This window comes from Capsicum annuum, chromosome 11, assembly GCF_002878395.1.
Source record: "Capsicum annuum cultivar UCD-10X-F1 chromosome 11, UCD10Xv1.1, whole genome shotgun sequence".
Classification (NCBI taxonomy): Eukaryota; Viridiplantae; Streptophyta; class Magnoliopsida; order Solanales; family Solanaceae; genus Capsicum; species Capsicum annuum.
Window position 1 is genome coordinate 174211152 of NC_061121.1, and position 27882 is coordinate 174239033.

At 38.1% G+C, this 27882-nt stretch overlaps 1 protein-coding gene across 6 annotated transcripts in view; it reads left to right on the forward strand.

The window, feature by feature from the left end:
- Positions 1–1797: 1797 nt before the first annotated feature.
- Positions 1798–27882, forward strand: part of LOC107847250 (chromatin structure-remodeling complex protein SYD) — a 61094-nt gene continuing 35009 nt past the window's right edge. For 5 of the 6 annotated variants that reach the window (XR_007046915.1, XR_007046916.1, XM_047399081.1 and 2 more), the window contains exons 1-6: positions 1798–2213; positions 3662–3776; positions 3857–3918; positions 4288–4403; positions 4512–4667; positions 9881–10116. Coding sequence is in view for 4 of the 6 variants with exons in the window: in XM_047399081.1 (XP_047255037.1) it covers positions 3672–3776; positions 3857–3918; positions 4288–4403; positions 4512–4667; positions 9881–10116 (675 nt within the window). In the remaining 2 variants the exon portion in view is untranslated. The remainder of the gene's footprint in view (positions 2214–3661; positions 3777–3856; positions 3919–4287; positions 4404–4511; positions 4668–9880; positions 10117–27882) is intronic. The other variant, XM_047399082.1, reaches the window with a different exon arrangement.

Below are 27882 nucleotides of genomic sequence, written 5' to 3' on the forward strand. Positions count from 1 at the left end.
CCTCTAAACTACTCCATAGACTAGGATAATGATCATGCAACTTGTATGTATGTGAGAATCACTTGTATTAGAGCTTAGACGCGCAGGAACGACGGTTAGAATTCTAGCACGAAAATATGGGGTATTACATTATCTCCCCCTTAGGAACATTCGTCCTCGAATGTGGATAATTAATCTGAAACACAGAGGAATATTAGTCTTCAAACTATCATGTGTAACTGATAGAACTGAATCACAGGATCTCAAGAATAATGAGCTACTGAACTGGTCTGCAAGTGCATGAATCCTCAAGAAAAATAACTATGTGGCTTAGATAGAAACGAGAGTGTCAACTTATGAGTAACCATTACATTGCACTGGATCTGATCTCATGAGAAAGGATGAGAGGTTTATGACATGAAAACTCGGGGTATTACAACATCCCTCTCTTGGGATCGTTCGTCCCTGAATGATATAATTTGATGAAAATACTAGGAAGAGAATGTGATACTACACAGGATACTTACGAACTGAATCATGACTTAATATCTGAAACTGAAACTGATGCATGAATTGAGCTGAATTCATAGTTTAATTAGACACAAACACATTGCCTCTTGGAATGTACACACGTATAAGACTGCGGATAGGAAGACTAGCTGGAAAATTAAGAATCTATAGGAGATTATCTCCTTGCTTGCTAAACTAGATTACAGGCTATATGGACTGGATCATACTGACTACCCATACTTGAATGGAGTATTTCTTTAGCACTTTTCTATGAAATTCTATTGACATTAGGGAGCAAAGAATTTTGGGCATGCTCTGAACAAGACATTTGACTAAGGAATTACAACATTGATATAACTCTATAGCATGTAATATAATTGTATAACTCATAAACTAGGATAGGATTGCTAGTCTGTAGGCAACACAACTTCTTACTTTCAAGCTCAGCATTGCTTCTCAAATTCTCTCTCGACTATACTATTCCCCTTAAATACCATACTCATTTGATTCAACTTATAATTCTTATATTGGCACTGTGAAATCTTTCTACTAAGGTCTAAACTAAACTAAGTTCTCTCACCATGACCAAGCCCAACACGAAATCACAAGATACAACATGCCAAACCACAATACTAGTCTAAACCACAAGGTTCAATATTCTATATCTTCTTAGAGCTCACACACTTACTCTGTCTTAATTAAATAACTCATAAGAAAAAGGGTATAACTTCAAGTCTGATGGACTTTTTATATTGCTTCACCAAATAATTTATATCTTGACGATAAAAAGTCAAAATAAAAAAATGTTTCAATTGATAGAAATTAGACTTCATGAGCTTCATTCCTATCAAAATTTTTGGCTCAAGTCTAACAAAGTTGGTTTAGATTAAGTCTGAACTTGACTTGAGAATTTGAAACATCTTGATAGATTACAATCTCTCTTCTATTTGTGTTTTTTGTATTGTATTTTTTTCTCTTTCATTTTTTGGCAAGGAACACTAGTTCAAAGGAGAAGTTGATTAAAGTGATGTCAACAATTCTCTCGTTTTACTCAATCTGACAAGACATTATTATGAAATGAAGATATCACATTATTAGATGCAAATACTTTATGCTGCTTGAATCATGATGTTGTATTGTTCGAGCTAAAAACTTTACAACATCTAAGATATTTTAAGAATTATAGCAAATATCTTGCACTGTTTTTTTTTTTTTTGTGAGTCAAAGTCTTTATATTATATGAGGTGAAAAACTTGTACACATACAGTATTTATTTATCTTTGATTTAACTAGAAAATGCTATGCCATTTTAACATGTAGCATAATTCTTTCATCTCTTTCACTTGACTTCTTGTGCGTATGACCTGCGACGCACAGCGTACAAGCTGACATGAAACAATATCCTGTATCTTTCTGGGGCCAAACAGAATAGGGCAGAAGTTAAGGAGCCGAACGCACAAGTCTTCCCAACAGGGGGGAACGAAAAGCGCTAAACCGAAACTCTTCATATCTTCGCCCAAAGCCCTTGTACATAAAAAGCTGCACAAAAATCTCATCTCCAATTTCATTCACTCGTCATTCGAAGAACTCACAAAGCTCAAAAAACAACACAGGAGAGTCGACTCTTCGAAAGTGTTTTCGTTCTGTTTCTCTATCCGTTTTTACATCTCTATATACATGTAGCTCTCCTAAGTCATCTGATTTATTCCTCAAGGTGCGATCAGGTAAAAACCCTAATCCCTTACTTGTCACTTCAAAATTCTCATATGTCACCGGAAACCCTAACCTTTTTTTTGGTTAAAAAATTTGATCTTTGCTAGTTTGAACCGTCTGTGGCTAGTAATTAAAGTAAAATGTAACTGATGATAGATATAGCAACATTTAGAAACTAGATTTAAAGTTGGATTCTTCTTTCAAGTTTGAAGTGTTGAAAACTGTTGGGACTGTTTAATCGAGTCAGGGTGCAATTACAGAGAAGCAAAATTTCTACTGTGGTTAAGAAAACCTAACTGTGGTTGCTATAAATGGGGATTTTTTCCTTACTCTTTTTGGGTGTTAAGGGTTCTAGAATGATTTGTTCTTGTTTAGGAATGGAAATTGGTTGTAATTTACGGGATTTACAGTGTAAGTAAACACGGTAGGTAGGATTTACTAAGGAGCGACTTGTTTCGAAGAGGAATAAATGGAAATTTTGACCTAAAAGTTTAGTGTTGTTTAGAAGGGACTCTTATTATTATTATTTCCGAACTGAAGGTAGAAAGTTAAAATTAGAAAAATTAGGGGAGGGGCTTGGTGGTGGTTGCCGTCTTTATTTGTGATTCCTTGTCGGCCGCCACAGTGATGTACTCGTTGCTTGCACTTTTCTGTCATTAGTGAATCCATAGCAATCACTAAGAATGCTATTCAGCCTTCCTGGGGAGTGGACTCCACCACGAGGTTCTTCTCATGTAATATCGCCTGTTGGTGTATTTTTGGAGGGGAGGAAATGAGATTCGAACTCATGAGTAATTTTCTTGACATGCCTTTGGCCTGGATAGATATGAGAAGAATGCACTTAAGTACCTGAGCTACACAATGAGATTGCTCTCAAAAGCCACTAGCACCTTCATTAGTTGCTTGTTTCAGTAATTGTGTACTATGAATTAATAGTGATGAGATGCTTGGAGTTATCCTTTTGAAATTTTGCAATTCAGTGGAAGTTGGTAGTGAATATTTCGTGCTCTCCGTTTTCTTTTCTCTTTCTTTATGGTGTTGGATTGACATGGAGCAGCTCCAGCTTACTGAGGACATGACCCTGGATAGGAAGTTGTGGAGGAGGAGGATTAGGGTAGAAGGTTAGTCTGTGTTAGGATGTTGTATGTTTTGGTGTATACTTGGAGTATCTTGCTTTTGGTATTATAGAATATGTTAATTTCAATTGTATCTTGTTCTATTAATATTCCTTATCTCATCTTAGATTGCTTTATTTTGAGCCGGGGGTCTATCAGAAACAACCTCTCTATCTCACTTTTGAGGTAGTGGTATGGACTACGTACACTTACCCTCCCTAGACTCCACTTCCACTTGGTGGGAATATACTGGGTATGGTGTTGGATTGAATTTTGCTGCTAAGTCATTGGGGCTTTGATATGAGTTATGAGTTGCTAGATTTGACTTTTGCAATTATGTATAGTTTGATCAAGATGGCCAATCCACATAATGTTGAGTTGGAGGCAGCAAAGTTTCTGCATAAGCTTATTCAAGAGTCCAAAGATGAGCCGACAAAATTGGCTACAAAACTTTACGTGGTGCGTTTACATCTGTTATGTTGTATGATTTCCAAAATTGAGTTATTTACCGGCATTAAGTTGTATTACTCGTGACTCAGATTTTACAACATATGAGATCCAGCGGGAAGGAGAACTCGATGCCTTATCAAGTAATATCAAGGTATAGTTTCTTAAACTCCATCCATATATTTAGAGCATTATTAAAATTTCTTGCATATTTCCTGCCTTTTCTTGTCCCGACCCCTTTGTAAATCATCTCTCTGTTCAATAACTGTTTATCAATCATTATCTTATTGTACTTTCCAGCTATGATGGGAAAGTATAACTGTCACAGTATAATGCTATTTGCTCATGATAGATGATACGACGCCTCTTGGCTTCACAAAATGCATCGTAAAGCTGCGTTTGGATGGCTTATGCTAAGAGTTACTAAAAATTGATTGTCATATTGTTCAGTCTCGATACCCATCTCTGACTTGTACTGGTACAATTTTCTTAATTGTCCTAGTTTCTGTTTTGTTGATTAAAGGGCCATGGAGACTGTCGTCAAGCAACATGGTCTTGACATTGAGGCTTTAATGTCCGCACGTCTTCCTATGTCTGCGGCAGCACAAGTAGGAGAAGCTGCATCATCACTAGTAGCTGGTAAAATCATACACTTTATTGTACTTCATTACATTCTCAATTCAAGAAGTTCAAGCTCATATCTTGCTGGCTATTTTTATATTTTACAAATCGAGTGTGTTATTACAGGATCTTCACAGAGGCCGGGGATCACTAGAGACTCTAAAGCAAATTTGCTGGGAAATGAGATGGTTAAACCAGATGCATATGCTTCAAGCAGTGCAGTTAGCGGTCCAAGCGGCAGCGGACACGGTATTTATCAAGCATCTGCACCCCACATAAGTGGTAAGCACAAAGAATTTGTGTTCTCACTGGCAAGCATGGCAGATCAGTCATAATGTCTAATGTTGGAAACTAAAATATTCACCGAACAAAAAAGAAGATTACAATAGGACAAACCGTGTGTAGATGGCCAGTAGGCATTTGTAACTATGCATTTTAGACATAAAATTTAGGATGGAGAAGAAAATGAAACAACAGATAACCATGTCTTGTTGCCACAGTAGCTTGCTTGTGTGCAATCTAATGTTTTTTATTGATCATGTTAGAAACCACTTTGATGTATGCTATGTTGTGTGGACTCTTCGATTTTGCCGCTGAACCCTTCTTGATGCGACACCGAAGCTGGTGCGGGGTGCATCTCGGATTCGGTCAAACAAATTTGGACACTTTGACCAAAATCAAAACAAATTTGGGGGAAAATTGAGGATTCGATCTTAAAATAAAAATAAAATAAATTTACACCTTAACTTTGTGACCTTTGTAGCTTTTCCTCTTGATATATATATTAGTTGCTTAAAGTTTCAGGCCAAAACACAGGGAAAAATTCCGACCTCGTGCGTCGTCTTGGAAAGACCGACGACCGTAATTTGGGAGTAAAGAGGTCGTAGGACTTTTGGGGAAGAAAGAGAGTCCTCGGACTTTTGGGAAAGAAAGAGACATAGATCTCAAGATTCTTTATTACTTATATTTCTATTAGAATTCATATTAATATAGTAGTAAAATAATAGTCATTAATAATAGAAATAGTAAAGTTAATACTAGTATGTCGGCAATATGTCAAGGAAAATAGTAGGCCGACAATTTTGAGGGCTGACATGTCGGCTAGGGATTCCTAATTGAAAAAGTAAAATTAATTGCTAAAGTAACTAAAAGAGATAAAATGACGTAACACCTAAAATATGAATTAATGTCATAAGTTGGGATGCTTTTTGTTTTTGTTCAATAGTGGATTTTTAGAATATCTTTATAACTCTATTTATAGCATTTGAATTTTTTTGGTCGAATCTGGTGTTTTGGACGGCGAAAGGTGACAAGAGGCGACAAGGCCCCGCCTCGCCACGCGGCGAAGCGACTGCCTTTTGAATGTGCGGCGACACTTAATATAAAAACATTAAAATAATATATAAATGATCAAAATGTCAATTAGTATATTACTATCATACTATGTTAATGTTATATAAGTTATTAAAAAAGAATTGCATAATAAGGCTACAGCTTAATGGTTACTGTTACAGCAACAGTGTAAGTCTGGAAGACAAGTAAGGTTGTAACTTGTAACCCTGTTACAAAATACAGTGGAAGGAAAATAGAAGTAGAAGAGAAAAAGCAGAAGAAAAAAAACAACACCAATTAGTGAGATAAATGGTAGCAGCAGCAGTCACCAATTAGTGAGTTGGTAGAGCCAAATGGGTAAATTAGTCCTAAAATTAGCTTATATACCTAAAACCCTAATTTTTTTTAAAAAATTAAAAGGCGATGCCATTGTCGCCATATCGCCTCGCCATGTCGCCTTTCTCGCAAAGGTGACGCCTTTTGATTGTCGCAGCGCCATGACGTGAAGAGGCGACCAGGTCTCGCCTCGCCATTTGCCTTTGGTGACGTGGCGAGCGCCTTTTACAACACTGGTCGAATCCCCGCACCCGTTACCATGCTTGGATTCTCACACCCCGAATATTAAAATTTAAATTTTGATGAATCCGACTCTTGGATCCACACCCGTCTCGGATACCCGCACCTGAGTCTGAGCAACTTAGTTTGCCCTATCTTAAATTTATAAACTATCCGCTTGGCCTTTTCTTAATCTTACATAAAGAAAGTTAGCTCTTCCTTTGTTTATCTCACCCTTCTTTTTTCTCCGATTTCGTTTTGACGAGCATCTCTTTTGCTTTCATGTTATCCTCTTTTCAACTCTTTCACTCAACGAATTTCGTACTGTTAAATCCTTGTTGCAAGAAGACAATGGCAAACCAAGGTACTATTATAGATGAATGCTTGTGCTTGGTCTTCAATAATGTTTGTCTCACAACTTGTATAATATCACATTTCCGGAATTTGATCTTGACTCCTGGCTAAACATTAAACCATACAAGATATGCTAAAAGTATGTTGACGAGATAAGTCTGCATCGCAAAAAATGAAAGTTAACATTCACAAATAACGGATGCGTAATGTTGACTGTGCTTTTTCCTCTCATAATTGTGGTAAACTCCATAAAAAACCTCCATGAACAACTTTGTCCATCATTTTACTTGGTGCTTTGATGTCCCATATGAATAAACATAATAGATTTAGAATCCTAACCACATCTTCTGTATAGCTGGGCATATATTCTAACGGCATAAATACAAAATTGATCCATATCTCCTCTTGTCTTCAAATTCCATTCTCATGGTGTAATCCAAAAACTCCAATTCACCTGATCTTAGGTTTTCAAGAGATCTAGCTTGCAACAAGCACCCAACTCCTCCTTCTTCGTTCTGAAATCTAACACTTCATTCGCCAACAAATCTGCATCTAAAATCTACCTTCCAAATTCACACCGTCTAAGCCAACACCTTATTTGTAGCATGTTTGGCCAAGCTTCTAAAGTCAACTTATTTTGACAATTGCTTTTTTAGATGTGCTTTTAAAAAATGTTCTTTTGGTGAGTATGTATGTATATACTAGCATAGTATACGTGCTTTGCACGTGTGATTCATGTTAAATCAATAAAACTGTACAAAATCATAAAAAATAGCAGTTGCCATCAAAATAAATGTTGTACTCATCTATTTGTGCGCATAATATTGTTTGATAAAAAGCAGTTCTCTCTTGGAAATCTTATACTAATGTATTGGTATCACACTCCAGTAACATAATATCTTTTAGAACAATCAGTTATATACAATAATAAAATTAATATCTTTTTCGAACAAAGCTAAAGATTCCGCACAAATAAGGAGGAAGAAACCAAGATTGTGAAATATGAGAATATGTGGGGAATAGGAATTAACTAACCCGTTCATTTATGACGAGCCATTTACTGATAATCTTTGGACCTTCATTTTTCGCATGCTTTTTATGTGCTTCAAGAGCAATATCTACTTCTGTCAACAGGCGTTTAGATTTTAAAAGCTTTCACAAGACAATGAACAAACACTTGTGAGATTATTTTTCTATTTTTCTATTAGGACTTGGCCAACCGTATCGTGCACATAATTTGACATGTAGGAAGTTTCCAGTCAGAATCTTTTTTATAAGTCAAATAAATTTTAGTCAATCGACACGAAAATCACTTATTATATATCAGCAAAATACAAAACAAATCTATCAATACCTCTAAAGTAACTTGTAAGTAGTTAGTACATCAGAATAAACAAATATTTAGGATACCACTACTTTCTTTCTTGGTCCCACAAGTCTCTAATAAACTCCAACAGCTTTATTAACAACTGCAATGACATCAACAACTGTACCAATAACTGATTTTTCGTGAAGAACATGTGTATGTCCAACTACTGCAATAAATCCATCAATATCACTGCACCAAATAAGAACTACATGTACAAATAGTTTATATCATATCAAAAATAAAAAAGGTTCAAGCAAATTCTTTGAATGCATAAATTATTACAAAAAGGACAAATATTATAAGTTTTGCATACTTGAAAGACACTAAATTATGATTTAATGGATGTATTTTTCGTTGGTTTCGTCTCCTGAAGCTCCATTTTACTCTAAAATCGAGAATAATTTCTAACAATTCTCACTTCCACCTATTAAAGGAGTTGATTTTCTTTTCTTTCTCACACATGGTAAGAAATAAATGTTGAACATGGATAGATACCAAAACATTAACGATGGCATCACAAAAGAAGGACCTTTAATTGTACTTTTTGTTCACAAACAAAATATATACAATCAATTAAACATGATACACTACTTCAAGCAAAACACAAAATAGATGTAACGATGAAGAAGCAACCCTAAGTTCTAGTAAAGTTTGATCAAACTACTATTTAAATAAAATTGTAGAAATTCTTTTTTTATATAAGATAAAATTCTAATTGATTTAGAAGTAGTAAATATTATTATTTTTTTACCTAGATTATAAAACTAAATCTAAAAAATTATAAATTAAATTAAGTGCAAAATTATTTTACCCAAAATTAAAAGGACACATTTTCACCTTTTCAACACATATTTTTAACAATGTCAAAATCTTAGACAAACAAAAAACAATGTTTTAAATTTTTAATACGAATTTTTTTAACAATGCCAAAAATATAAACAAATAAATACAACCCCCTTCTTTTGACCAAAAATAAATAGCCGAATTGCCAAACGAAAATATAATTGGAGAAGTATCCTACCCCAATACAAAAAAATCCAGTTGTCTTTTTTTAATTCTTCTTCCATATATTTTAGGAGTATTTGTTAATTATAGAAATTACTTCTCCTAACACCTCTTACCATATAGTTTTTTCTACCATAGATTTTAGGACTTATTTATTTGATTACTTAAAAAATAAATTGAGAAAAATAGAAAATGACGATTTTATCTATTATGGAGATTTTTAATGAAGGACAAAAAGTTTAAATCACCTTTTTAAGGGTCTTCACACTTTTAATATATTATAGATTATAGATATAGATTATAGATTATGTATGTATGTATGTATGTATGTCTCTCTCTGTATATATGTATGTATTTGAGTAGCATTTGGTGTTTGGACAAACATTTAAAAAGTGTTTTTAAGTGTATTTTTCTCAAAAGTGCTTTTCAACAATGTGCTTTTAGGAAAAAGCTACATTTTTTAGCTTACGAAAACTGCTTTTTCTACTCCCCAAAAGCACTTATTTTCTTGTAAAAGCTTGGCCAAACAACTCATCGTTTAAAAATAAGCACTTTTGAGAAAAATACGCACTTTTGGAGAAAAATAAGCTTGGCTAAGCAGACTCTATTAGTCTGGAAGAGACCATCTTAGAGTTTAACTTTAACTTTTCTTTCTTTTTGGCAACGTGTGCTAACTTTTTCTATTTTGTGTTTTGGGTGTGTGTGTTTGTGTTTTAATGAATGCTTATTATGTCATTTTTACTGGCCATTCCAAGTATAGGAGCAATGTTGATATCTCCTGTTAAGCTGAGTGAAAAAATTCTCCTATCAGGAGAATGTACTTGAAAGCTAGTTGTACTGTTCAGGCAGTTTAGTGTCGTAAACTGCTACTCTAATTCAGGTACAGGTGCCAAAGTTCCTGTAATGGCACCTTCTGCATCTAATTCTTCTCAGCTAGTAGAACCAGGAATTTCAAGTCAAATGCAGTTTGGAAGTCCTTCAATTGATAATCATGGTTATGCAGCAAAATTGCACAAAGGTGGAAGCACAGAACCTCTCTCTGGTTCCACCTCGGTTGATCTTGTTGCTGGCAGAAGTGCAGCAGGAAGAGCAGTAGAACAAGAAGGGGGATCTCAGGTACTTATTTTCCTTTATTCCACTATATCCTTTTAAATTAAGCTATGGGTTTTGATGACATTCTTTTCCTTATAATGAACTGTTGGTTGTTGGAGCCTTGGAGGAATATTTTTAGATGTCATGTGATAACTGCTATTTTATAACATTCTGTCTTTGATTTTACATAAACAAGTCTACATTTATTTTTATCTATATAAAAGGCATGTGCTTACTTTTGATGTTGGATTCACATTGTTTCTGCATTTGGTTACTACTTAATAGCTGCTCTACTTGCAACTTTGACCTGCACCAAATACTTTAGTGACAGGAAACTCCTCTACTTTTTTTTCTTGATAGTTACGGTTTGGGGTGGTGTGGTAGGTTCTAGAAATGCCATGCTACTTGTGTAGTGTTGTTAGAAGAACTGGCTATTGTAATGCCGGACATTTTATGTGATGAAGATTAGAAAAGCCAAGATAGTTAATTTGGGCAGAGACAGATGGTAGGGGTTGGGGGAGGGGAGAGGAGCAGTTTTAAAAGAAGTTACTTGGTGTACTCTCTTTTTCCTTTCAAGTGGCTTATTTTATACTCGAGGGTTGATAAACCAAATTTATTACCGCGGACTCAAATTTTGAATTGGAAATTGCTAAATGTTTATTTGAGAAGACAAAAGGTGAGGGAAAAAATGATTCACTTTGAATAGTAACTAGGTCGAATAAATCAAAGAACTGATAAAAGAAAAAACTCAAATTAATAGTATACGTGTAGAATAGTGGAAAGGAGTTTAGAGGCAGCACATAACATGTGAAAGTTTCACGGGCACCCTATTTGATCACCCCAACCTGTACCCATTTTTTTCAAAAAGTTCAACTGGTACCAAGTATACGCAAATTTAGACAAAATTGGTTTTTCTCCGTCTTCTTAGTTGTTTTACAGTAGTATTTTTCAAATTTATAGCTATTGCAGTGTAATGCTTTGAAGAGAAGTTGATCTTGAATTTCAAATATGAACATAAAGTTTAAATCAAGTGGTTGTTAGTGGAGAAGCTTGAAAGTATTGGCGAATCACGATTGTTGCAAAATGAGTTAGAATTTTTGTTGTTTGGACAAAGTGATGATTGGGGTTAGTTTTTATGGTATTTGGAGCTTATGCTTCAAATTTCAGCTCATTTGGAGTGGATTTGGGGGTTGCATTGTTAAAATTCAAAGAACAAGTGCCCTTTTAGGGCTATAGTTTATTCACCAGAGTGCATAAATGTCTACAAGTTTATCTTTATATGCCTGAAATTTAAGCATATATGGCTGAACTTCAGGCATATAATGCTAAACTTAAAGACATTTATGCATATATGCTTGAACTTGAGGCAAAAATACTTTTAAGTACGCTCATGTGCATGCCTCAGCTTCATGCAAAAATGGCTACAGTACAGCCATATATGTATGAACATTATGCAAAAATGCCTCAAGTTTTACCATATGTATGTATGTATGTATGAACTTTATGCAAAAATGGATGTTCTGCATATATATGTCCGAAGTTCGGCCTGGCTTGCCATATATATATATATATATATATATATGCTTGAATTCCATGTAAAAATGTCCCAAGTTTGGCTTTGACAAGGCCAAATTTTTCGAAAAACTGTCCTAAGTTAACCAAACTTCAAACTCAATTTTTCACTCTAATCCCATATTTCTGAAGTTGTTTCGAAGTGGGAAAATTTACAAAAAATAAAAAACAACTTTGGTTACAGCTTAAACATCGATCCCAAAACTGGGTATTTGTGTAATCCCCCTTCCTTCCTCTACCCCCAAATCTTGGCCTACAATAACATATCCATTTAAGCAAAGGAAAACAAGATGCAAGTTTTAGTCGATCGATTTGATAAAAAGGGATAAACTAGATTGAATGAAGGGACAAAGACAATGAAGATTCTGATTAAATTCTGATTAAGGCATAATTGTTATTCTTATGGTGTATAGAGGCAAAATATTGGGTTTGAAGTGCATTGGATATTAGTGAAGAACTGGTATGATGACAACTACTACCTCAATCCAAAACATTATTAGAGAATTGATCATAAGTTGGGTTTGATGTCCATGGTTGCTATAAAGAAAGGTGATGGTTCCTACTTTCCATCTTTTATAGAGTAAGTTGGGAAGGCAATTACATAATATCTGGTTGATAAACTTCATTATTGGATTCTTATAAAGTGGGGCAAATTGGTAGTTGACTACTTTGGCCAAACTCCGATTGATATACGTATGTTATTGACAGAGTGAGTTGGATTATCCATTGTGCATAAAAGACTTTTTAAGCATTACTTCAAATTCATAAGTAGAATTAAGCAAAAGTTATTCAGGGGAAATTCGATAGTAAGACTTTGAACCAATTTGAGGGATTTTATGTATCTTATTGCATAACATAAAAAATTATTGCGCACTATTGTGAATGGAACAATTAATGGATCCTCAAGCATCAAGTGCTTTAACCAACTTAATCTCTAAGTGCACGTTCCTTGTAGAGAAATTGGCACAAAATACAAGTATGTTGTTATGATACTAGTGCAAAAAGCCCCATATCGGTTGGTTAAATGGGGAGCTGATGTGGGGCTTATATAACCTTGGGCTCTCTCATCTTAATAACTAGCTTTTTGGGTGTGGTTTTTCCTAGGTTGTATCAATAGTATCAGAGCTAGGTCCATCTCTATTTAGACTCTCGGTGGGCATGAGATGGGATGTTACGGTGGGTTGGTGTCCCATATTGGTTGGAGAATGCATTGATGGTCGGCTTATATGGACTTTGGCAATCCTCTCATCATGAGGTGTCATATCTTACATGGTATCAGAGCCAACCTTTACCTTTTGTGCCCATCGTGCCTTGGAGGTTCTTGGGCACTTGACTCGAAAAGGGCTACGAAATAAAAAGCTACCTATGCAAGTAGTGTGAAAGCTACCTAGAGTGTAGCCATTAAGGACTGTGGATGCGAAACATGGCTGTTCTGTTATGATCCTATGGCAAAAAGTCCAACATCGGTTAAATTGGGAGTTGATCTGGGTCGAGGTAGTGCAGGTAGGATACTTTTGTTGTGGGATGCTAGAATGGTAGTGTGTGTGGAGGTCAACAAGGTTGAGTTCATGTTAGGGTCACAGTTTAGAAACATTGGTAGCAGAACAGAGTGGGATTTTGGGGTCATCTATGACCTGGTAGGGAAGAAACAACCTTACTTCTCCTGAGGTAGTGGTATGGTCTGTGTACACTCTACTCTCTCCAGACCCCACTAGGTGGGAATACACTGGGTTGTTGTTGTATGGTCTGCGTACACTCTACTCTCTCTAGACCCCACTAGGTGGGAATACACTGGGTTGTTGTTGTAGATTCCTGGAGGAGAGAATGGGGTAGGGTGGTCTCTAGGGCAATGAAGGAGTTCTCAGAGTTTATTGATAACCATTTTCTTGTTGATATGCCTTTTACAGGCGTCTCCTTTACTAGGTCCAGGTTCGAGGCCTCTTTGTAGATAGAGACTGAATAGATTCGTCGTGTCCAGAGACACTTTTTGGGAGGAGTTGGCACCTAATGTGATCCAAATTCCTCCGCTGAGATTGGTTTCAAATTATTCTCCTATCTTGTTGGATTGCAGTAGAGAAAGACAGATGAGGTCTCTGTTCAGATTCAAGAACATTTGGAGAACACGTGGTTAAAAGTGGATGATTTCAACGATAGGGATAGAGTGGTCGGATGGTGGAGCAATTATGCAGTGACGGGTAGGCCTTCTTTTAGGCTTGACAAAAAGCTGAAGTTGCTTAAGAAAAATTTAAAGAAGTGGAATAAAGAAGTGTTTGGTAGGGTAGAGGTGAAGATGATGGAGATTATGATTGAAGTGGGGGATTTAGAAAGGCTTCAAATTTTGGGGGGTGAGGGGCTAGAAGTGAGAGAGAAGGAAAGAAAAATGGGGTTGGAAAGGGAGCTAGAGGAGATGGCTTTAGCTCAAGACATAAGTTGAAGACAAAAACTAAGGGCGTTATGGTCAGAAGAAAGGATTCTAACTAAAAATAGTTCCATCAGATAGCAGTTACTAATAGAAGAAGAAATTTAATACAGTTGGTGGAGGTTAATGGGTGGTGCATATGGGGATGACATATAATGGTCAATTGTAGATTATTACAAGTGTCTGTTTGAGAAAGAAGTACACAGGAGGTTTAAGGTAGGGGGTTAGGTTTTGTCATATTGGCGGGGAAGAGTGTTAGTGGCTAGAGAGTGCAGTGATGAAGAATTGGTGAAGAGGGTAATGGAGGGCTGCGCGGGTGACAAAGCTCCCTGGAGCTTGATGGTGGCTTGTTGGCTCTTTTCCAGCACTATTGGAATACGATCAAAGCTGATGTGATGGATACTATTGTTGAGTTTCAGGAGGGGTGAATTCAAAAAGAGTTTTGAGTGCTTTGTTTATTGTCATCAGCTAAGTTGCTCGGACTCGGGTGCGGGTATCCGAGACGGGTGCGAATTCGAGAGTCGGATTTGTCAAAATATAAATTTTAAGATTCGGGGGTGCGAATCCGAGTGTGGATACGAATGTGGGGATTCGGCTAAAAAAATTAAATATTATAAATATAGAGTTATAAAGATATTCTAAATTTTTTTAGTTAATTTGCTAAATTTAGTTATTTTTTTGTCTTCTGATTTTACTTTTCAATTAGGAATAGTATTTGTATTAAAAACTTGAATAGTATTTGTATTAAAAACTTTTTCCAAAATTAAAAATCACGTTTATTTACTAAAAATAAAAAATAAATATAATTAAGAAGTTAAATTTAATACTGTCAAAGTAAAATACACTCACCGACAGACAGTGCTGGCAACAGATTATTATTAATTAATTATTAATAGTAAAGGAACTAATTATTAATTAAAAATAGTTAAAAGAAAAGACAAAAGTTTCAAAACATTGACTTGGAAAAAAATAACCCGTCACTGTGTAAACACGACTGTGCCGATGATAGAGTACGACGATGATTTCCGGTACCCTGAGGTGGTACGACATCTGCGCCGATGATTTCCGGCGATGTCGATGATGATTTTCGGCGACGTCGATGATGATTTCCAGCGACGTCGATGATGATTTCCGGCGACGGCACATCGACAACGTCGTCTCTATTTCGGTGGTCGTTGGTTGGGACTTTTCCAGGTAAGTGGCCGGTTAATTATTCAATATTTCCAGTTAAATTTCTTCTTTATTTCGGCCAACGTCTCTGAAATCGATTGACCTAATCGGAACGGCGGAATTACCCGTCCCCGCCTTAGTCTCATGTCGAGACAGGTTCGGTGGCGAAATAGCCGAGTCCGAGCAACATAGGTCATTAGCCCTAAACGCGAGAGAGCTTCGATTATGAAGGATTATAGGCCTATTAGTTTAGTGGGGACCATTTATAAGATCATCTTTAAAGTGCGATTCACGAGACTTGAAAAGGTGCTAGATAAGACTGTCTACTTCGCAAAATGTTTTTGTGGAGGGTAGACAGATTCTGAATGCAACTCCGGTGGCTAATGAAGTTGAAAATTCGAGGAGAAAGTAAGAAGTGCCAAGCATGTTGTACAAGCTTGATCTTGAGAAGGCCTATGATCATGTGGGTTGGAATTTCTTTGATTTCATCATGATTCAGATGGGATTTGGGGGTAAATGGAGAAAATGGATCATATTTTGCATTTCTTCTGCAAGATACTCAATTTTAGTGAATGACAATTTTTGCGGGGTTTTTGGGATCTCCATAGGCATGAGATATGGGATCCTTTATTTGCGAGCTTGTTCATTCTAGTTATGTAAGCTTTGAGTTGGATTATGGACAAATCTATCTTGGGAGGTTATTTAAAGTGTTTTAATACAACAATTTGGGGTGTTGGATCAATGTCGGTTTCCTTTATTGTTTGTAGATGATATTTTGGTTCTTTATGATGCAGATATGTACCTTTTGATTTGTTGTGGTGCAGATATGTACCAACTGGATCATTTAGGCCAAGTGCTTACTTGGTTCTAGATTGTGTTAGGACTTAAAATAAAATTAATCTAAGTAGGTGTAAAATTTTTCCAATTGGGGTGCTTACTCTGGTTTGACGTATATGGTGGGGACTCTTCTAACTACCTATCGTGGATTGTCATTGGGGGCTTCAAACTAGGATGTTTTGGTATGGAATTTGGTTCTTCAGAGGGTTGAGAAAGATTAGCATGGTGGCAAAAAAGATACTTGTTCAAACGAGGAAAATAAGTGCTTATTAAGAGGACTTTGTCGAGTATCCCACTTAATGTCTTTGTTTCAAGCTCTAACTTCGGTCACATGAATGAATATTAGAGAGGTTACAGAGAAACTTACTTTGGGATGGGGTGGACGGGGAAACAAATTTCACTTTGTATACTGTCACCGGGTATATCTTTATATTTTTCTATACTTTCGGGTAGTTGTGGCTGTGGGTGGTAATGGGTGGATAGGGTCATGTCCGAGGGGGTTGGGGCGTGGGGCTGTGGTGGGGGCGGGGGATGGGGAGAGGGCGGGAGTGGGCGGGAGGCCAAGATTGGGCCGAGGGGGGGTAGTGGGGGGCGTGTGGATAGCGACGGTAGGCTGAGGGTTGGGTCTTGGAATATAGGGACCCTTCAGGGTAAGTCCGTAGAGCTTGTGAAGATTCTTAGGAAGAGGAGGATCAACCTTGCGTGTGTCCAAGAGACCAAGTGGGTAGGGTCTAAGGCTAGGGATGTGGATGGTTACAAGCTGTGGTACTCTGGGAGCGAGAGGCGTAGGAATGGAGTTGGCATCTTAGTAGATGAAGAGCTTAGAGGTCAGGTAGTGGAGGTGAAGAGGATCAACGATAGATTGATGACTATTAAGTTGGTCATTCGGGGGTTTACCCTGAACGTGTGTAGTGCTTATGCGCCGCAAGTGGGAGCGGAGGGGGAAGAGAAGATGCGGTTCTGGGAGGCTTTGGAGGAGGTGGTGAGAGGCGTGCCCAGTTCGGAGAAGATTGTTGTAGCAGGGGATTTCAACGGGCACATCGGGGCGCTACCGGGAGGCTTTGGGGATGTGCATGGGGGTTTTGGTTTTGGAGAGAGAAATGAAGAGGGGGCGACCCTATTGGAGTTTCCGAGGGCCTTTGGGCTGGTGGTGGTGAACTCGGGCTTCCCGAAGAAGGACGAGCACCTGATCACTTTTCGGAGCGCGATAGCCAGGACCCAGATTGACTTTTTGTTGCTTAGGAAAGGGGATAGGGCGTTGTGTAAGGACTGTAAAGTCATCCCGAGTGAGAATCTCTCGACCCAACATAGGCTTTTGATTATGGATTTGGGTATAAAGAAGAATAGAAAGAGGAGGAGTAAGGAGTGTAGACCGAGAATCAAGTGGGGCGGCTTGACGCCAGTGAATGCGTGGGAGATAGGGGAGAGGGTGGCGGGAAAGGGGGTGTGGGAGTGTAGGGGGGACGTGGATAGTATGTGGGACAGGGCGGCAAGGTGCATCAGGGAGAATGCAAGGGAGGTGTTGGGTGTTTCTAGGGGCCGGGCCGGACACCATCGGGGGGATTGGTGGTGGAATGAAGAGGTGGAGAAGAAAGTGGAGACCAAGAAAGAGGCGTATGCTAAGTTGGTGGAAAGTAAGGACGAAGAAGAGAAGCGGGTAAACAGGAAAGAGTACAAGCTAGCGAGGAAGGAGGCGAAGTCAGCGGTCACGGCAGCTAAGACGGCCGCTTTTGAGAGCTTGTATGCAGGGTTACAGGGGAAAGGAGGGGAGAAAAAGTTGTTTAGACTCGCTAAGGCTAGGGAGAGGAAGGGTCGTGACCTCGATCAGGTGAGGTGCATTAAGGGGGAGGACGGTAGAGTGTTGGTGGAGGACGGCCACATAAAGAAGAGATGGCAGTTGTACTTTCATAGGCTCTTGAATGACGAGGGGGACAGAGCTATTGTGTTAGGGGAACTGGAGCACTCAGAGGAGTGTCGGGATTTTAGCTATTGTAGACGTTTTAAGGTAGAAGAGGTTAGACAGGCAGTCCGCAGGATGCGTAGGGGTAGGGCGACGGGGCCGGATGAGATACCGGTGGAGTTTTGGAAGTTCGTTGGAGAGGCTGGGGTAAGGTGGTTGACTGGATTGTTTAATGAAATTTTCAGGACGGCAAAGATGCCCGAGGCGTGGAGGTGGAGTACCATGATCCCTCTCTATAAGAATAAGGGGGACATTCAGAGTTGCAATAACTATAGGGGGATTAAGTTATTGAGTCACTCTATGAAGATCTGGGAGAGAGTGGTCGAGGTGAGGCTGAGACGGATAGTGTCCATCTCGGAAAACCAGTTCGGATTTATGCCCGGCCGCTCGACGACGGAGGCAATCCACCTGGTACGGAGGTTGGTGGAGCAATATAGGGAAAGGAAGAAGGATCTGCACATGGTGTTTATCGACCTGGAAAAGGCTTACGACAAAGTCCCCAGGGAGGTGCTGTGGAGATGCTTGGAGGTGAGGGGAGTACCGCAGGCATATATCAGAGTAATTAAGGATATGTATGAGGGAGCGAAAACCCAGGTGAGGACGGCGGGAGGAGACTCAGAGCATTTCACTGTCCGGACAGGATTGCATCAGGGATCTACTCTTAGTCCCTTTTTGTTTGCATTAGTAATGGATGTGTTGACGCGGCGTATTCAAGGGGAGGTGCCGTGGTGTATGCTCTTTGCAGATGATGTAGTTCTGATAGATGAGACTCGAGGGGGTATAAATGACAAATTAGAGATGTGGAGGCAAACTCTTGAGTCTAAAGGGTTCAGGGTGAGCAGAAGCAAGACAGAGTATGTGGAATGTAAGTTTAATGACGTGAGGCGAGAGAATGAGGTAGTAGTGAAGCTGGAAGCACAGGAGGTATGTAAGAGGGACAAGTTCAAGTATCTCGGGTCCGTGATTCAGAGTAACGGTGAGATTGACGAGGATGTCTCGCACCGTATTGGGGCGGGATGGATGAAGTGGAAACTCGCGTCGGGGGTGCTGTGTGATAAGAAGGTGCCGCCCAAGCTTAAAGGCAAATTCTATAGGGTGGTAGTCCGTCCGGCCTTGCTGTATGGAGCGGAGTGTTGGCCAGTTAAGAACTCCCACATCCAAAAAATGAAGGTGGCAGAAATGCGGATGTTGCGCTGGATGTGTGGACTGACTCGAAGGGATAGAGTTCGGAATGAGACTATCCGGGAGAAGGTTGGTGTGACTTCAGTGGAGTGTAAGATGCGGGAAGCACGATTGAGATGGTTCGGACACGTGAAGAGGAGGGGCATGGATGCCCCGGTCCGTAGGTGTGAGAGGCTAGCGTTGGATGGTTTTAGGCGGGGTAGGGGTAGGCCGAAGAAGTACTGGGGTGAGGTGATTAGGCGGGACATGGAACAGTTACAGCTCACCGAGGACATGACCCTAGATAGGAAGGTCTGGAAGAGGCGAATTACGGCAGAAGAGTAGGGCCAGATTGGGTCGCTAGTGTAGGGAATTACTTGGTGGGGTTTTTTTTTATTTTTTTATTCCTGTTATGATGCCGTATTCAGTGTTCCATGCTTATTACGAATCTGTGTGCTTTCCTCTGCTTTCCTCTGTTTTATATTCCGTATGGGTGCCTTATTTATATTATTGTCATCTGCTTCTGTGCTTTACTATGTGTTTGTGTGATATCTTGTGCCTGAGCCGGGGGTCTTTCGGAAACAGCCTTTCTACTTCATCAGAGGTAGAGGTATGGACTGCGTACATCTTACCCCCCCCAGACCCCACTAAGTGGGAATACACTGGATTTGTTGTTGTTGTTGTTACAATGGCAGACTCACTTTTTCTAAGAAATGGGGAGGTTTCGGAATTAAAGATTTGGTGGTTTTTAACAAGGCTTTGTTGGAAAAATGATTGTGTCAATTCAAGATGGAGGTACAAGCCTTTTGGAGAGGGTGATAATTGATAAATACAGATAATGAAATGGGGATGGAGAGCTAGAGATGTCACTATGCCTTTTGGGTGTGGTTTGTAGAGGAGTATAATGAAGGGATGGGATGATTACTATAGAAATATCTCTTTCAAGGTTGTAAATGGAAGCGAGTTAATGTTTTGGGACATAGATGGTGTGGGGATAGCTTATTGAAAGATGAATTTCAGATTTTGTATAGAATGTCATGCCAAAGAGAACTGTCGGCAACAAATTAGGGAGATAGCTGACAAATTAGGGAGATACATGGTTGAGGCTTTTTGGAACTTGAGATTTAGAATGCATTTCCACTATAGGGAGGTGATTGAGCTTCAAAGGTTGATGGCCATCCTTCGCAGGCAAGTCATCTCGATGGATAAACCCGATGCTTTGTGGTGAGGTTTTGGGAACATTTGAGTTTTCCCTTTAAATTTTTCTATGAGAAACTCCAATCGGGAAGGAAGTTGTGTTTTCATGTGATACAATTTGGACAGCGCGGGTGCCAAGGAAGGTGCATTTTTCCTCTTGGCTAACATTTAGAGGTGATTTTGACTACCTAAAATCTTGAAAGCGAAAAGTTATTTTTGTCAGTTGTTACATGTGTTAGAAGAAGGGAAGAAGTGGATCATCTTCTTATTCATTGTGTCTTTACCATGAGATTATGGTGAGGTATACTTAGGTGGTTCAGAGTTTTATGAGTAATGCTAAGAGCTATGAAAGATCTAATGTGTTGGAGAAGCAGGAATAGAAGGTTTAAGACAAGCTTTTGAGAGTGTGTAGTTTTTCTTAGTTGAGGAATAGCCTACCCATAAAATTCCTTGCTGTATAGAAGAATGGATGGACTTTGTAGAGAATCATATTTTGTAGATTCTTTACCTTTTGGTTTATCTATTGTATACGGCCATGTTGGCTTTGTTTACAACCATCTTTACCTAGCTTGTTTACATATATCGCAGAATACAAACAACTACATCTCCTGGCTATCACAAAAGAAGTTATAAACGGACTTACAACGCTCACAGGAAAAGATATGTCAGGTCTAGTCTCTGTGAGATAATTCAACTTTCCTATACCTTCCAGGATCACTTTCCTATACCTTCCAGGATCACTGAGTGACTCTTTTTGTCCCGGTACAAGTTTAGCATTCGGATCCATAAGAGTGTCAATGGGTCTACATCCCAATCATTCCTGTCTCCTCAAGAATGCCTAAGGCATACTTGCGTTGAGAAATAACAATATCCGATCTAGATTGAGCAACCTCAATACATAGAAAATATTTTGGATTGAGCAACCTCAATACCTATAAAATATTTTAGTTTGTCGAGGTCTTTAGTCTGGAAATATTGAAAGAGATGTTGCTTCAAATTAGTGATACCATCTTGATCATTGCAGGTGATAATAATATCGTCAACATAAACCACCAAATAAATACACAGATCTGATTCAGAATACTGATAAAACACCGAGTGATCACCTCCACTATGAATCATGCCAAACTCTTAAATTACTGTGCTAAACTTCCCAAACCAGGTTTAAGGGGGTTGTTTCAAACCATAAAGTGACCTACACAATAGACATACAAGGCTACTTGACTCCCCCGGAGCAACAAAACCAGGTGGTTGCTCCATGGACTTCTTACCCAAGAGCACCATGCAGAAAATCATTCTTAATGTCCAACTGATAAAGAGGCCAATGACGAATAACAACCCTAGATAGAAAAAGATGGACAAATGCTATTTTAGCCATGGGAGAGAAAGTGTCACTATAATAAGCCCAAATATCTGCGTATAAGGCGAGCCTTAAGCTGATGAACCTGACCATCTGGACCAACTTTGACTGCATAAATCCAACGACAACCAACCGTAGATTTACCTGTAGTAAGGGAAACAAGCTCCCAAGTACCACTCATATGTAAAACAGACATCTTATCAATCATAGCCTGCTTCCATCCTGAATGGGAAAGTGCTTCACTTGTAGTCTTAGGGATGAAAATAGAGGACAAAGATGATAAAGAAGCATAATGAGGCGATGATAGACTATGATAACTCAAGAAAGTATAATGTGGGTTAGCATTACGAGTGGATCGTATACCTTTTTGAAGTGCAGCTGATTGGCTAGGAGGAGGCAAGTCCAAAGCAGGGTCAACTTCGGGCGCATGACATGAATCATCTGGGCTAATGCAGGACGCAGACGACGATGATAAAGTGGTGGCACTGCTTCTAAAGATGTAGAAGTAACCTTAGATTCCTCAAAGGTTGGTACGGGTAAGGTTGGAGGTATGGGTAAGACCTCAGAGATATCAAGATGTATAGTAAGGTTTAGATTAAAAGAATGTGACATCAACAAACATAAGGTATGGGGAACCTGACCAAGATTAGGTGAACAACATCGATACCCTTTTTGAACTCGAGAGTAACTAAGAAAGACACATTTGAGAGCACGAGGGGCTAATTTATCTTTTATTGGGGCTAAGTTATGAACAAAACATGTGCTCCTATAGATACGAGGAAAGATCGAGTAGAGATGTGATCGAGGAAATTGTACGGGATGGGGAACCTGATTCTGAATCGAAGATGATGGCATTCTATTAATGAGATAGCAAGATGCTAGGACTGCATTGCTCCAAAAATGCAGTATCACTACGAAAAGTACGAATTTTTGAATATAGAAAATAACTCAAAACATTCTTTCATTTCGAAAACCCAAGTACATTTTGAAAAGTCATTGATGAAACTAACAAAATAATGAAATCCTAAAGGTGAACTGACTCTACTAAGACCCAGATATAAGAATGAACTAATGAGAAAATAGACACTGAAAGAGTATCAATACTACGTGAAAATGTAGCATTGGTGAGTTTTCCAAGTTGACACGACTCACAATCTAATGTGGATAAAGTAGACAAAGTAGGCACCATTTTCTGTAGCTTGGATGGATTCGAATGTCCCAAACGTTTGTGAATAAAATCTGGAGGGTTTGTAACGGAACATGCTGTGAAGGAATTTGAAGAGGTAAGATGGTAAAGGCCTTGTGATTTATGTCTCGTGCCTATTGTCTGTCCCATACTAGGGCCTTGCATTAGAAAAATCATCAAAAAAAGTTATACTACAATGGAGGGCACGTGTCAGACGAATAATCGATGCAAGATTAAAAGGACAATTAAGGACATAAAAAACAGAGTCTAGAGTGGCAGAAGATAAGAGTTTGGCTTGTCCAACTGCTTTTTGTTTTGTTTGGATCCCATTGGCTAAAATAATAGCAGGAAAAGATTGTGAATAAACAATATCAAACTGAAGTGATTTGTTACCAGAAATATGATCAGAAGCACCCGAGTCCGCGATCCATAATCCAAGAGTACTACATTGTGCAACTTAAGCAAAGGAATTACCAGCAACAGAAATATCAGGTTGAGTAACCGTGTTTACTTGTGGAGATATCTGCTTGCTCGATGCTGAAAGAGCTCATCATATTCTGTCTAAGCAATATGTGCATTATTAGATGGTCGATCAGGCTATGGAGATGTTTGCTTACGTGCTTGATTTTGAAGGAACTCATTATATTCCTTTATAGCAATAGGATCAATCATAACTGGGTGTGGACCATGCAAAATATGACATATCTTGAGTGTGTCCAAGCTTATGATACTAACTACACTTAGATCGAGATTTTCTAGAACGACTTCCTCCTCGCCGATTCTCCGTAGGTTGGTATGTTCGTTTTTCTATGGTTTGAGATGTGCGAGAATAGAGGAGTCAACGGTGGGCGATGAAATTACTTTGTGACTGGGAGGCACGACAAGACAAGTAGACATGAAAATAACTCCTCAATTGTATGAACAATAGGACTAGCTAAAATTTGATCACATACTGAATCATGGTCAGTAGAAAGTTCAACTAGTGTAAGAGCTAAAAAAAACATCTGTTTGTGTGCTTGTTGTTTTTCCACCTCTGCAGTGACAGGTATCCATGTTTCAAATTCCTTCCTGACTCCTTGTACCTGCCCTAAGTAAGTAGACATATCGGATTCTTATTTCTTTAAATTGGTCATTTGAGATATCACATCATAAAATCGAGATATGTCATTAGTGTATAAAGCACGAGCCTTTTTCCTAACTAAATAACATGTCTGGAATGGGCGAAATAGGGGCATCAACTTGGAGCCAATAGATCGCCACAAGAGGCTGCATATTTGAGCGTCAACCTTCTCTGATTGTTCTTTGGCTTTCATAACTTCCTCACTAGACTTTGCCTTTTTGATCTACCACGCCAGCCTTGATCTTTAAGTGATTTTGGACACGTTGACCTTTGCACCCAGTTGAGGAAGCCCAAGCTAAATAATTTGAACTTCCTATTAATGATTTAGAAGTGATCATAGGGTTCGAACGTCCAATTCCTATAATTTTTGGAGCAAAAAATATCACAACCAAAAGACATCTTGTTAATTTTGACTTATAATCAGCAAGAAACAAAGATTTGCGTGTTTGATAATTCAAATCTTACTGGAAATCTCAACGGAAAATAGGCTACGAAGTCGTTGAAACTCTAACAGAATTGAAAAAAAACTGTAGGAATATGGTCGAAATAATTGGACGACTCTGATAATAAAAGAAAACTTAGAAATTAGATCCAAAAAAGAACTCACTCGTCGGCGCTAGGGGTGTGCAAAAATCGAACCGACCGATAAATCGAACCGATAAAAATGTTATTGGTTTATTGTTATTGGGTTAACGGTTTTTTAATAGATTTATAAAAAAAATTATTGGGTTATTGGTTCGGTTCGATTTTTTCTTATTGGGTTATTGGTAAACCGATAACCCAATAAGAATATATATATATTTATTATATATTTCTCTTAATTTCTCTTTAATTTCTACCAATTAACAAACCTATTATTTCAATTATACAAACTCTTAATTTCTCCTAACAACATTTAGTTCAAACTTGAAGATTCTTGTAAACTAAAGTTGCAACTAAGATTTGTTTTTTTTCATGTTAGTTACTACTATTTTTATTTTATGAGTATTTTCTTATCGATTAAACCGAAAATTGAACCATTAAGGACTAAAAACTGATAAAAAAATCTTATTGGTTTAGCATATTTAAAAATCAAAAATCGATAAACCGAATCGATAATATATAAAACCAAACCGAATCGAACCGACCGATGCACACCCCTAGCCGGCGCGTGATGCGTATCTGGCCAGAAAATCTCATTGTAAGCCGGCGCGTGTGATGAATTTTTCTTAGTGTGGAGGACATTACCCTTGATAGGAAGGTGTGGAGGACGCAGATTAGGGTAGAGAGTTAGTGGGTAGGAGTACGTCCATAATAGTAGAAAAAAGTGCATTGTTTGTATCTATGCTTGTAGTTTCTTGTTTGTGTTGTTTCGGTGTTGTCTATGATTTCGAATATATAGTTTGTAGTATTACCTTGTGGATGTCTTGTTTACTTTATTATCTAGCGGTGTGTTATCCTATTTTTGTTGTCTCATTTTATGTTTTTTGTTTGTTATACTGTAATCTGTCCTGAGCCGGGGCTCATTTAGGAAACAACCTCTTTACTTGATCTAAGGTAGTAGTATGGACTTCAAACACTTTACCCTCCCCAGACCCCACTTTGTGGGAATGCACTGGGTATGCTGTTGTTGTTTTGTCGGGGTATGGTCTGGTCTCCTGAGATTTTTGAGCCTCATAGTAGTGTTGGTTTTCACACAACACTTCCCAAACAAAGTGACACAAATCAGTCATCGAAAATTGACGCACGGGGACTGTGATTTCTTTTCTGAAGTTTCTCATTAATGCTCTAGTACCATGTGAGAAAAAATGAAGAAAAAAAATATTATTGAATAGTCTACATAATTACATTGAGACCCTTTATAGACGCCACTTTACAATTCTTTTTCAAGTAGGATTTTGTATATTATTACCATTCCTACTTATATTCTAATAGTAATGTTTTGTCTCTTGGAGTTGTAGCAATACTTTGGATTTTCAAGTTAGGGAATGTTTGGTCTACTTTTCCAATTATTGCTTGAGTTGGGTTGCATAGAACAAAGGACCTTTTACTATGTGTAGGCTTCTGAATTTTTAGGAACATAGTAGATTTGAGTGGTAGCATTCGGACTTAACAAATTCACAATTTGCATATATGGGCCATTTGGATAATTTGATGGAAAACAAGAGACACTTCAATAATTTGAGCATTGTTCATCCTGGATTTAGATGAATTCGTTCTACAAAAGCATGAAGCTCAATTCCTATGGATTTAGTACTAGCATCAAGCATGAAATTCTTTTCTATAGGTGTTTCATGAGCATTAAGGGAAGTCTCCAAAACCCGAACTTCATAAATATCGTAGAAGAATCCTCTGTGGTTTTCAAGTCGGGGAGCATCGATCTTCTATCCAAGAATGGCTTGAGTTCATATTCTATTAAGTGCGTCATCTACTTGTAGATTTCTCCTCAGTTTTTAGGAACATAATGGATTGTTTTGTATCATTTGGTAATATTTTTGCTTTATATTTTTCTACTTAAAGTCGGGGTCTATCAGAAATGACCTCTCTGTCGTACCTCTGAGGTAGTGTTATGGACTGCGTACAGTTATCCTCCTCGGACCCCACTTTGTTGGACTATATTGGGTATGTTGTTGTAAAGAATAGTAAAAATAACTTGGGTCATAAGCAAAGGAGATGTGATAAGAATGAGCTATTTGGATAAACAAGAAATAATGCGGAAGCGAAAATACTAAAATTAAAAATAAGGAATTAAAGGTGGGTGAAATTTGAGAATAAAATCCCCAATTTCGAGATTAAGTGCTAAGAACCCTAATTGATGTTAGTATTCAAAATTAGTGGATTGAGACTAATTATGATACTAAGAGTAAATTCACAAACTTAAATCAATGTTATCTAAATCCCTATTTCGTATAAATTCAAGACAACAGTTAGTACAAGATTAATTACCCCTTTTTTTTTTTTATAACCGTGGTGTCCGGTCCAGCTTGCGCGCACTTTAACTAATTCCACGGGATACCTGCCACCTCCTACCAGCAACAAGTACCAGGTAACTCTGTCCAGAACAGATGAGAAGAAATCACCAAGTGTTTGTCTCTGTTGGAAATTGAACCTTAGGTCTCTTGGTACTCAACCCCACTTCTTGAACCACTAGGCCACTAAAACTTATTACCTTCTTTAATTAAATTTAATAGAAGCCAAAGATATCAAGTTAAGAATTAATTTTACCTCCTAAAGAATCATTCTTATAGGGTTAAAATGTTACTAGATAAATTCCAAGTAGCCACACACATTTGTGCAAAGAAGAGAAACTCTCAATTAACAATAATGTTGTGTTTAGAAATAACAAAATCTAGCACCATAGGGGAAAAAGTATCTCAAATAGCATGGAATTGGAATCTACTTTTATGAAAATAATAAATAATCTAACCAGGACTAGGATAAAACTATCCCAAATAGCATGGGATTAGGGTCTACTTTTGTGAAAATAATAAATAAAATCTAACTAGGACTAGAAAAACATGTAAAAATAATACCAAAAATTCTCCCCAAAAAAATAACGAAATGTTTTCAAATTTAATCAAAACCCATATGGGCCCCATCTTCTCCCTTTTGGGCTTGGACTTGAATCACGAAATATGTGTAGCACTTGGTTCACCATAATTCCTGGGCTCTTCTTCTATCATAGGCATCTTCTTGATTTAACATTGAAGCCCAACAATCTGGGCTTGAGACTTTGACAAAGGTCTTTTTAGGGCTTCTATAGCATCTTTTATAGCATCATCATGGCCCATGGAGCTATCAAGGTGTCTTAGTAACACAAGCATTGCTT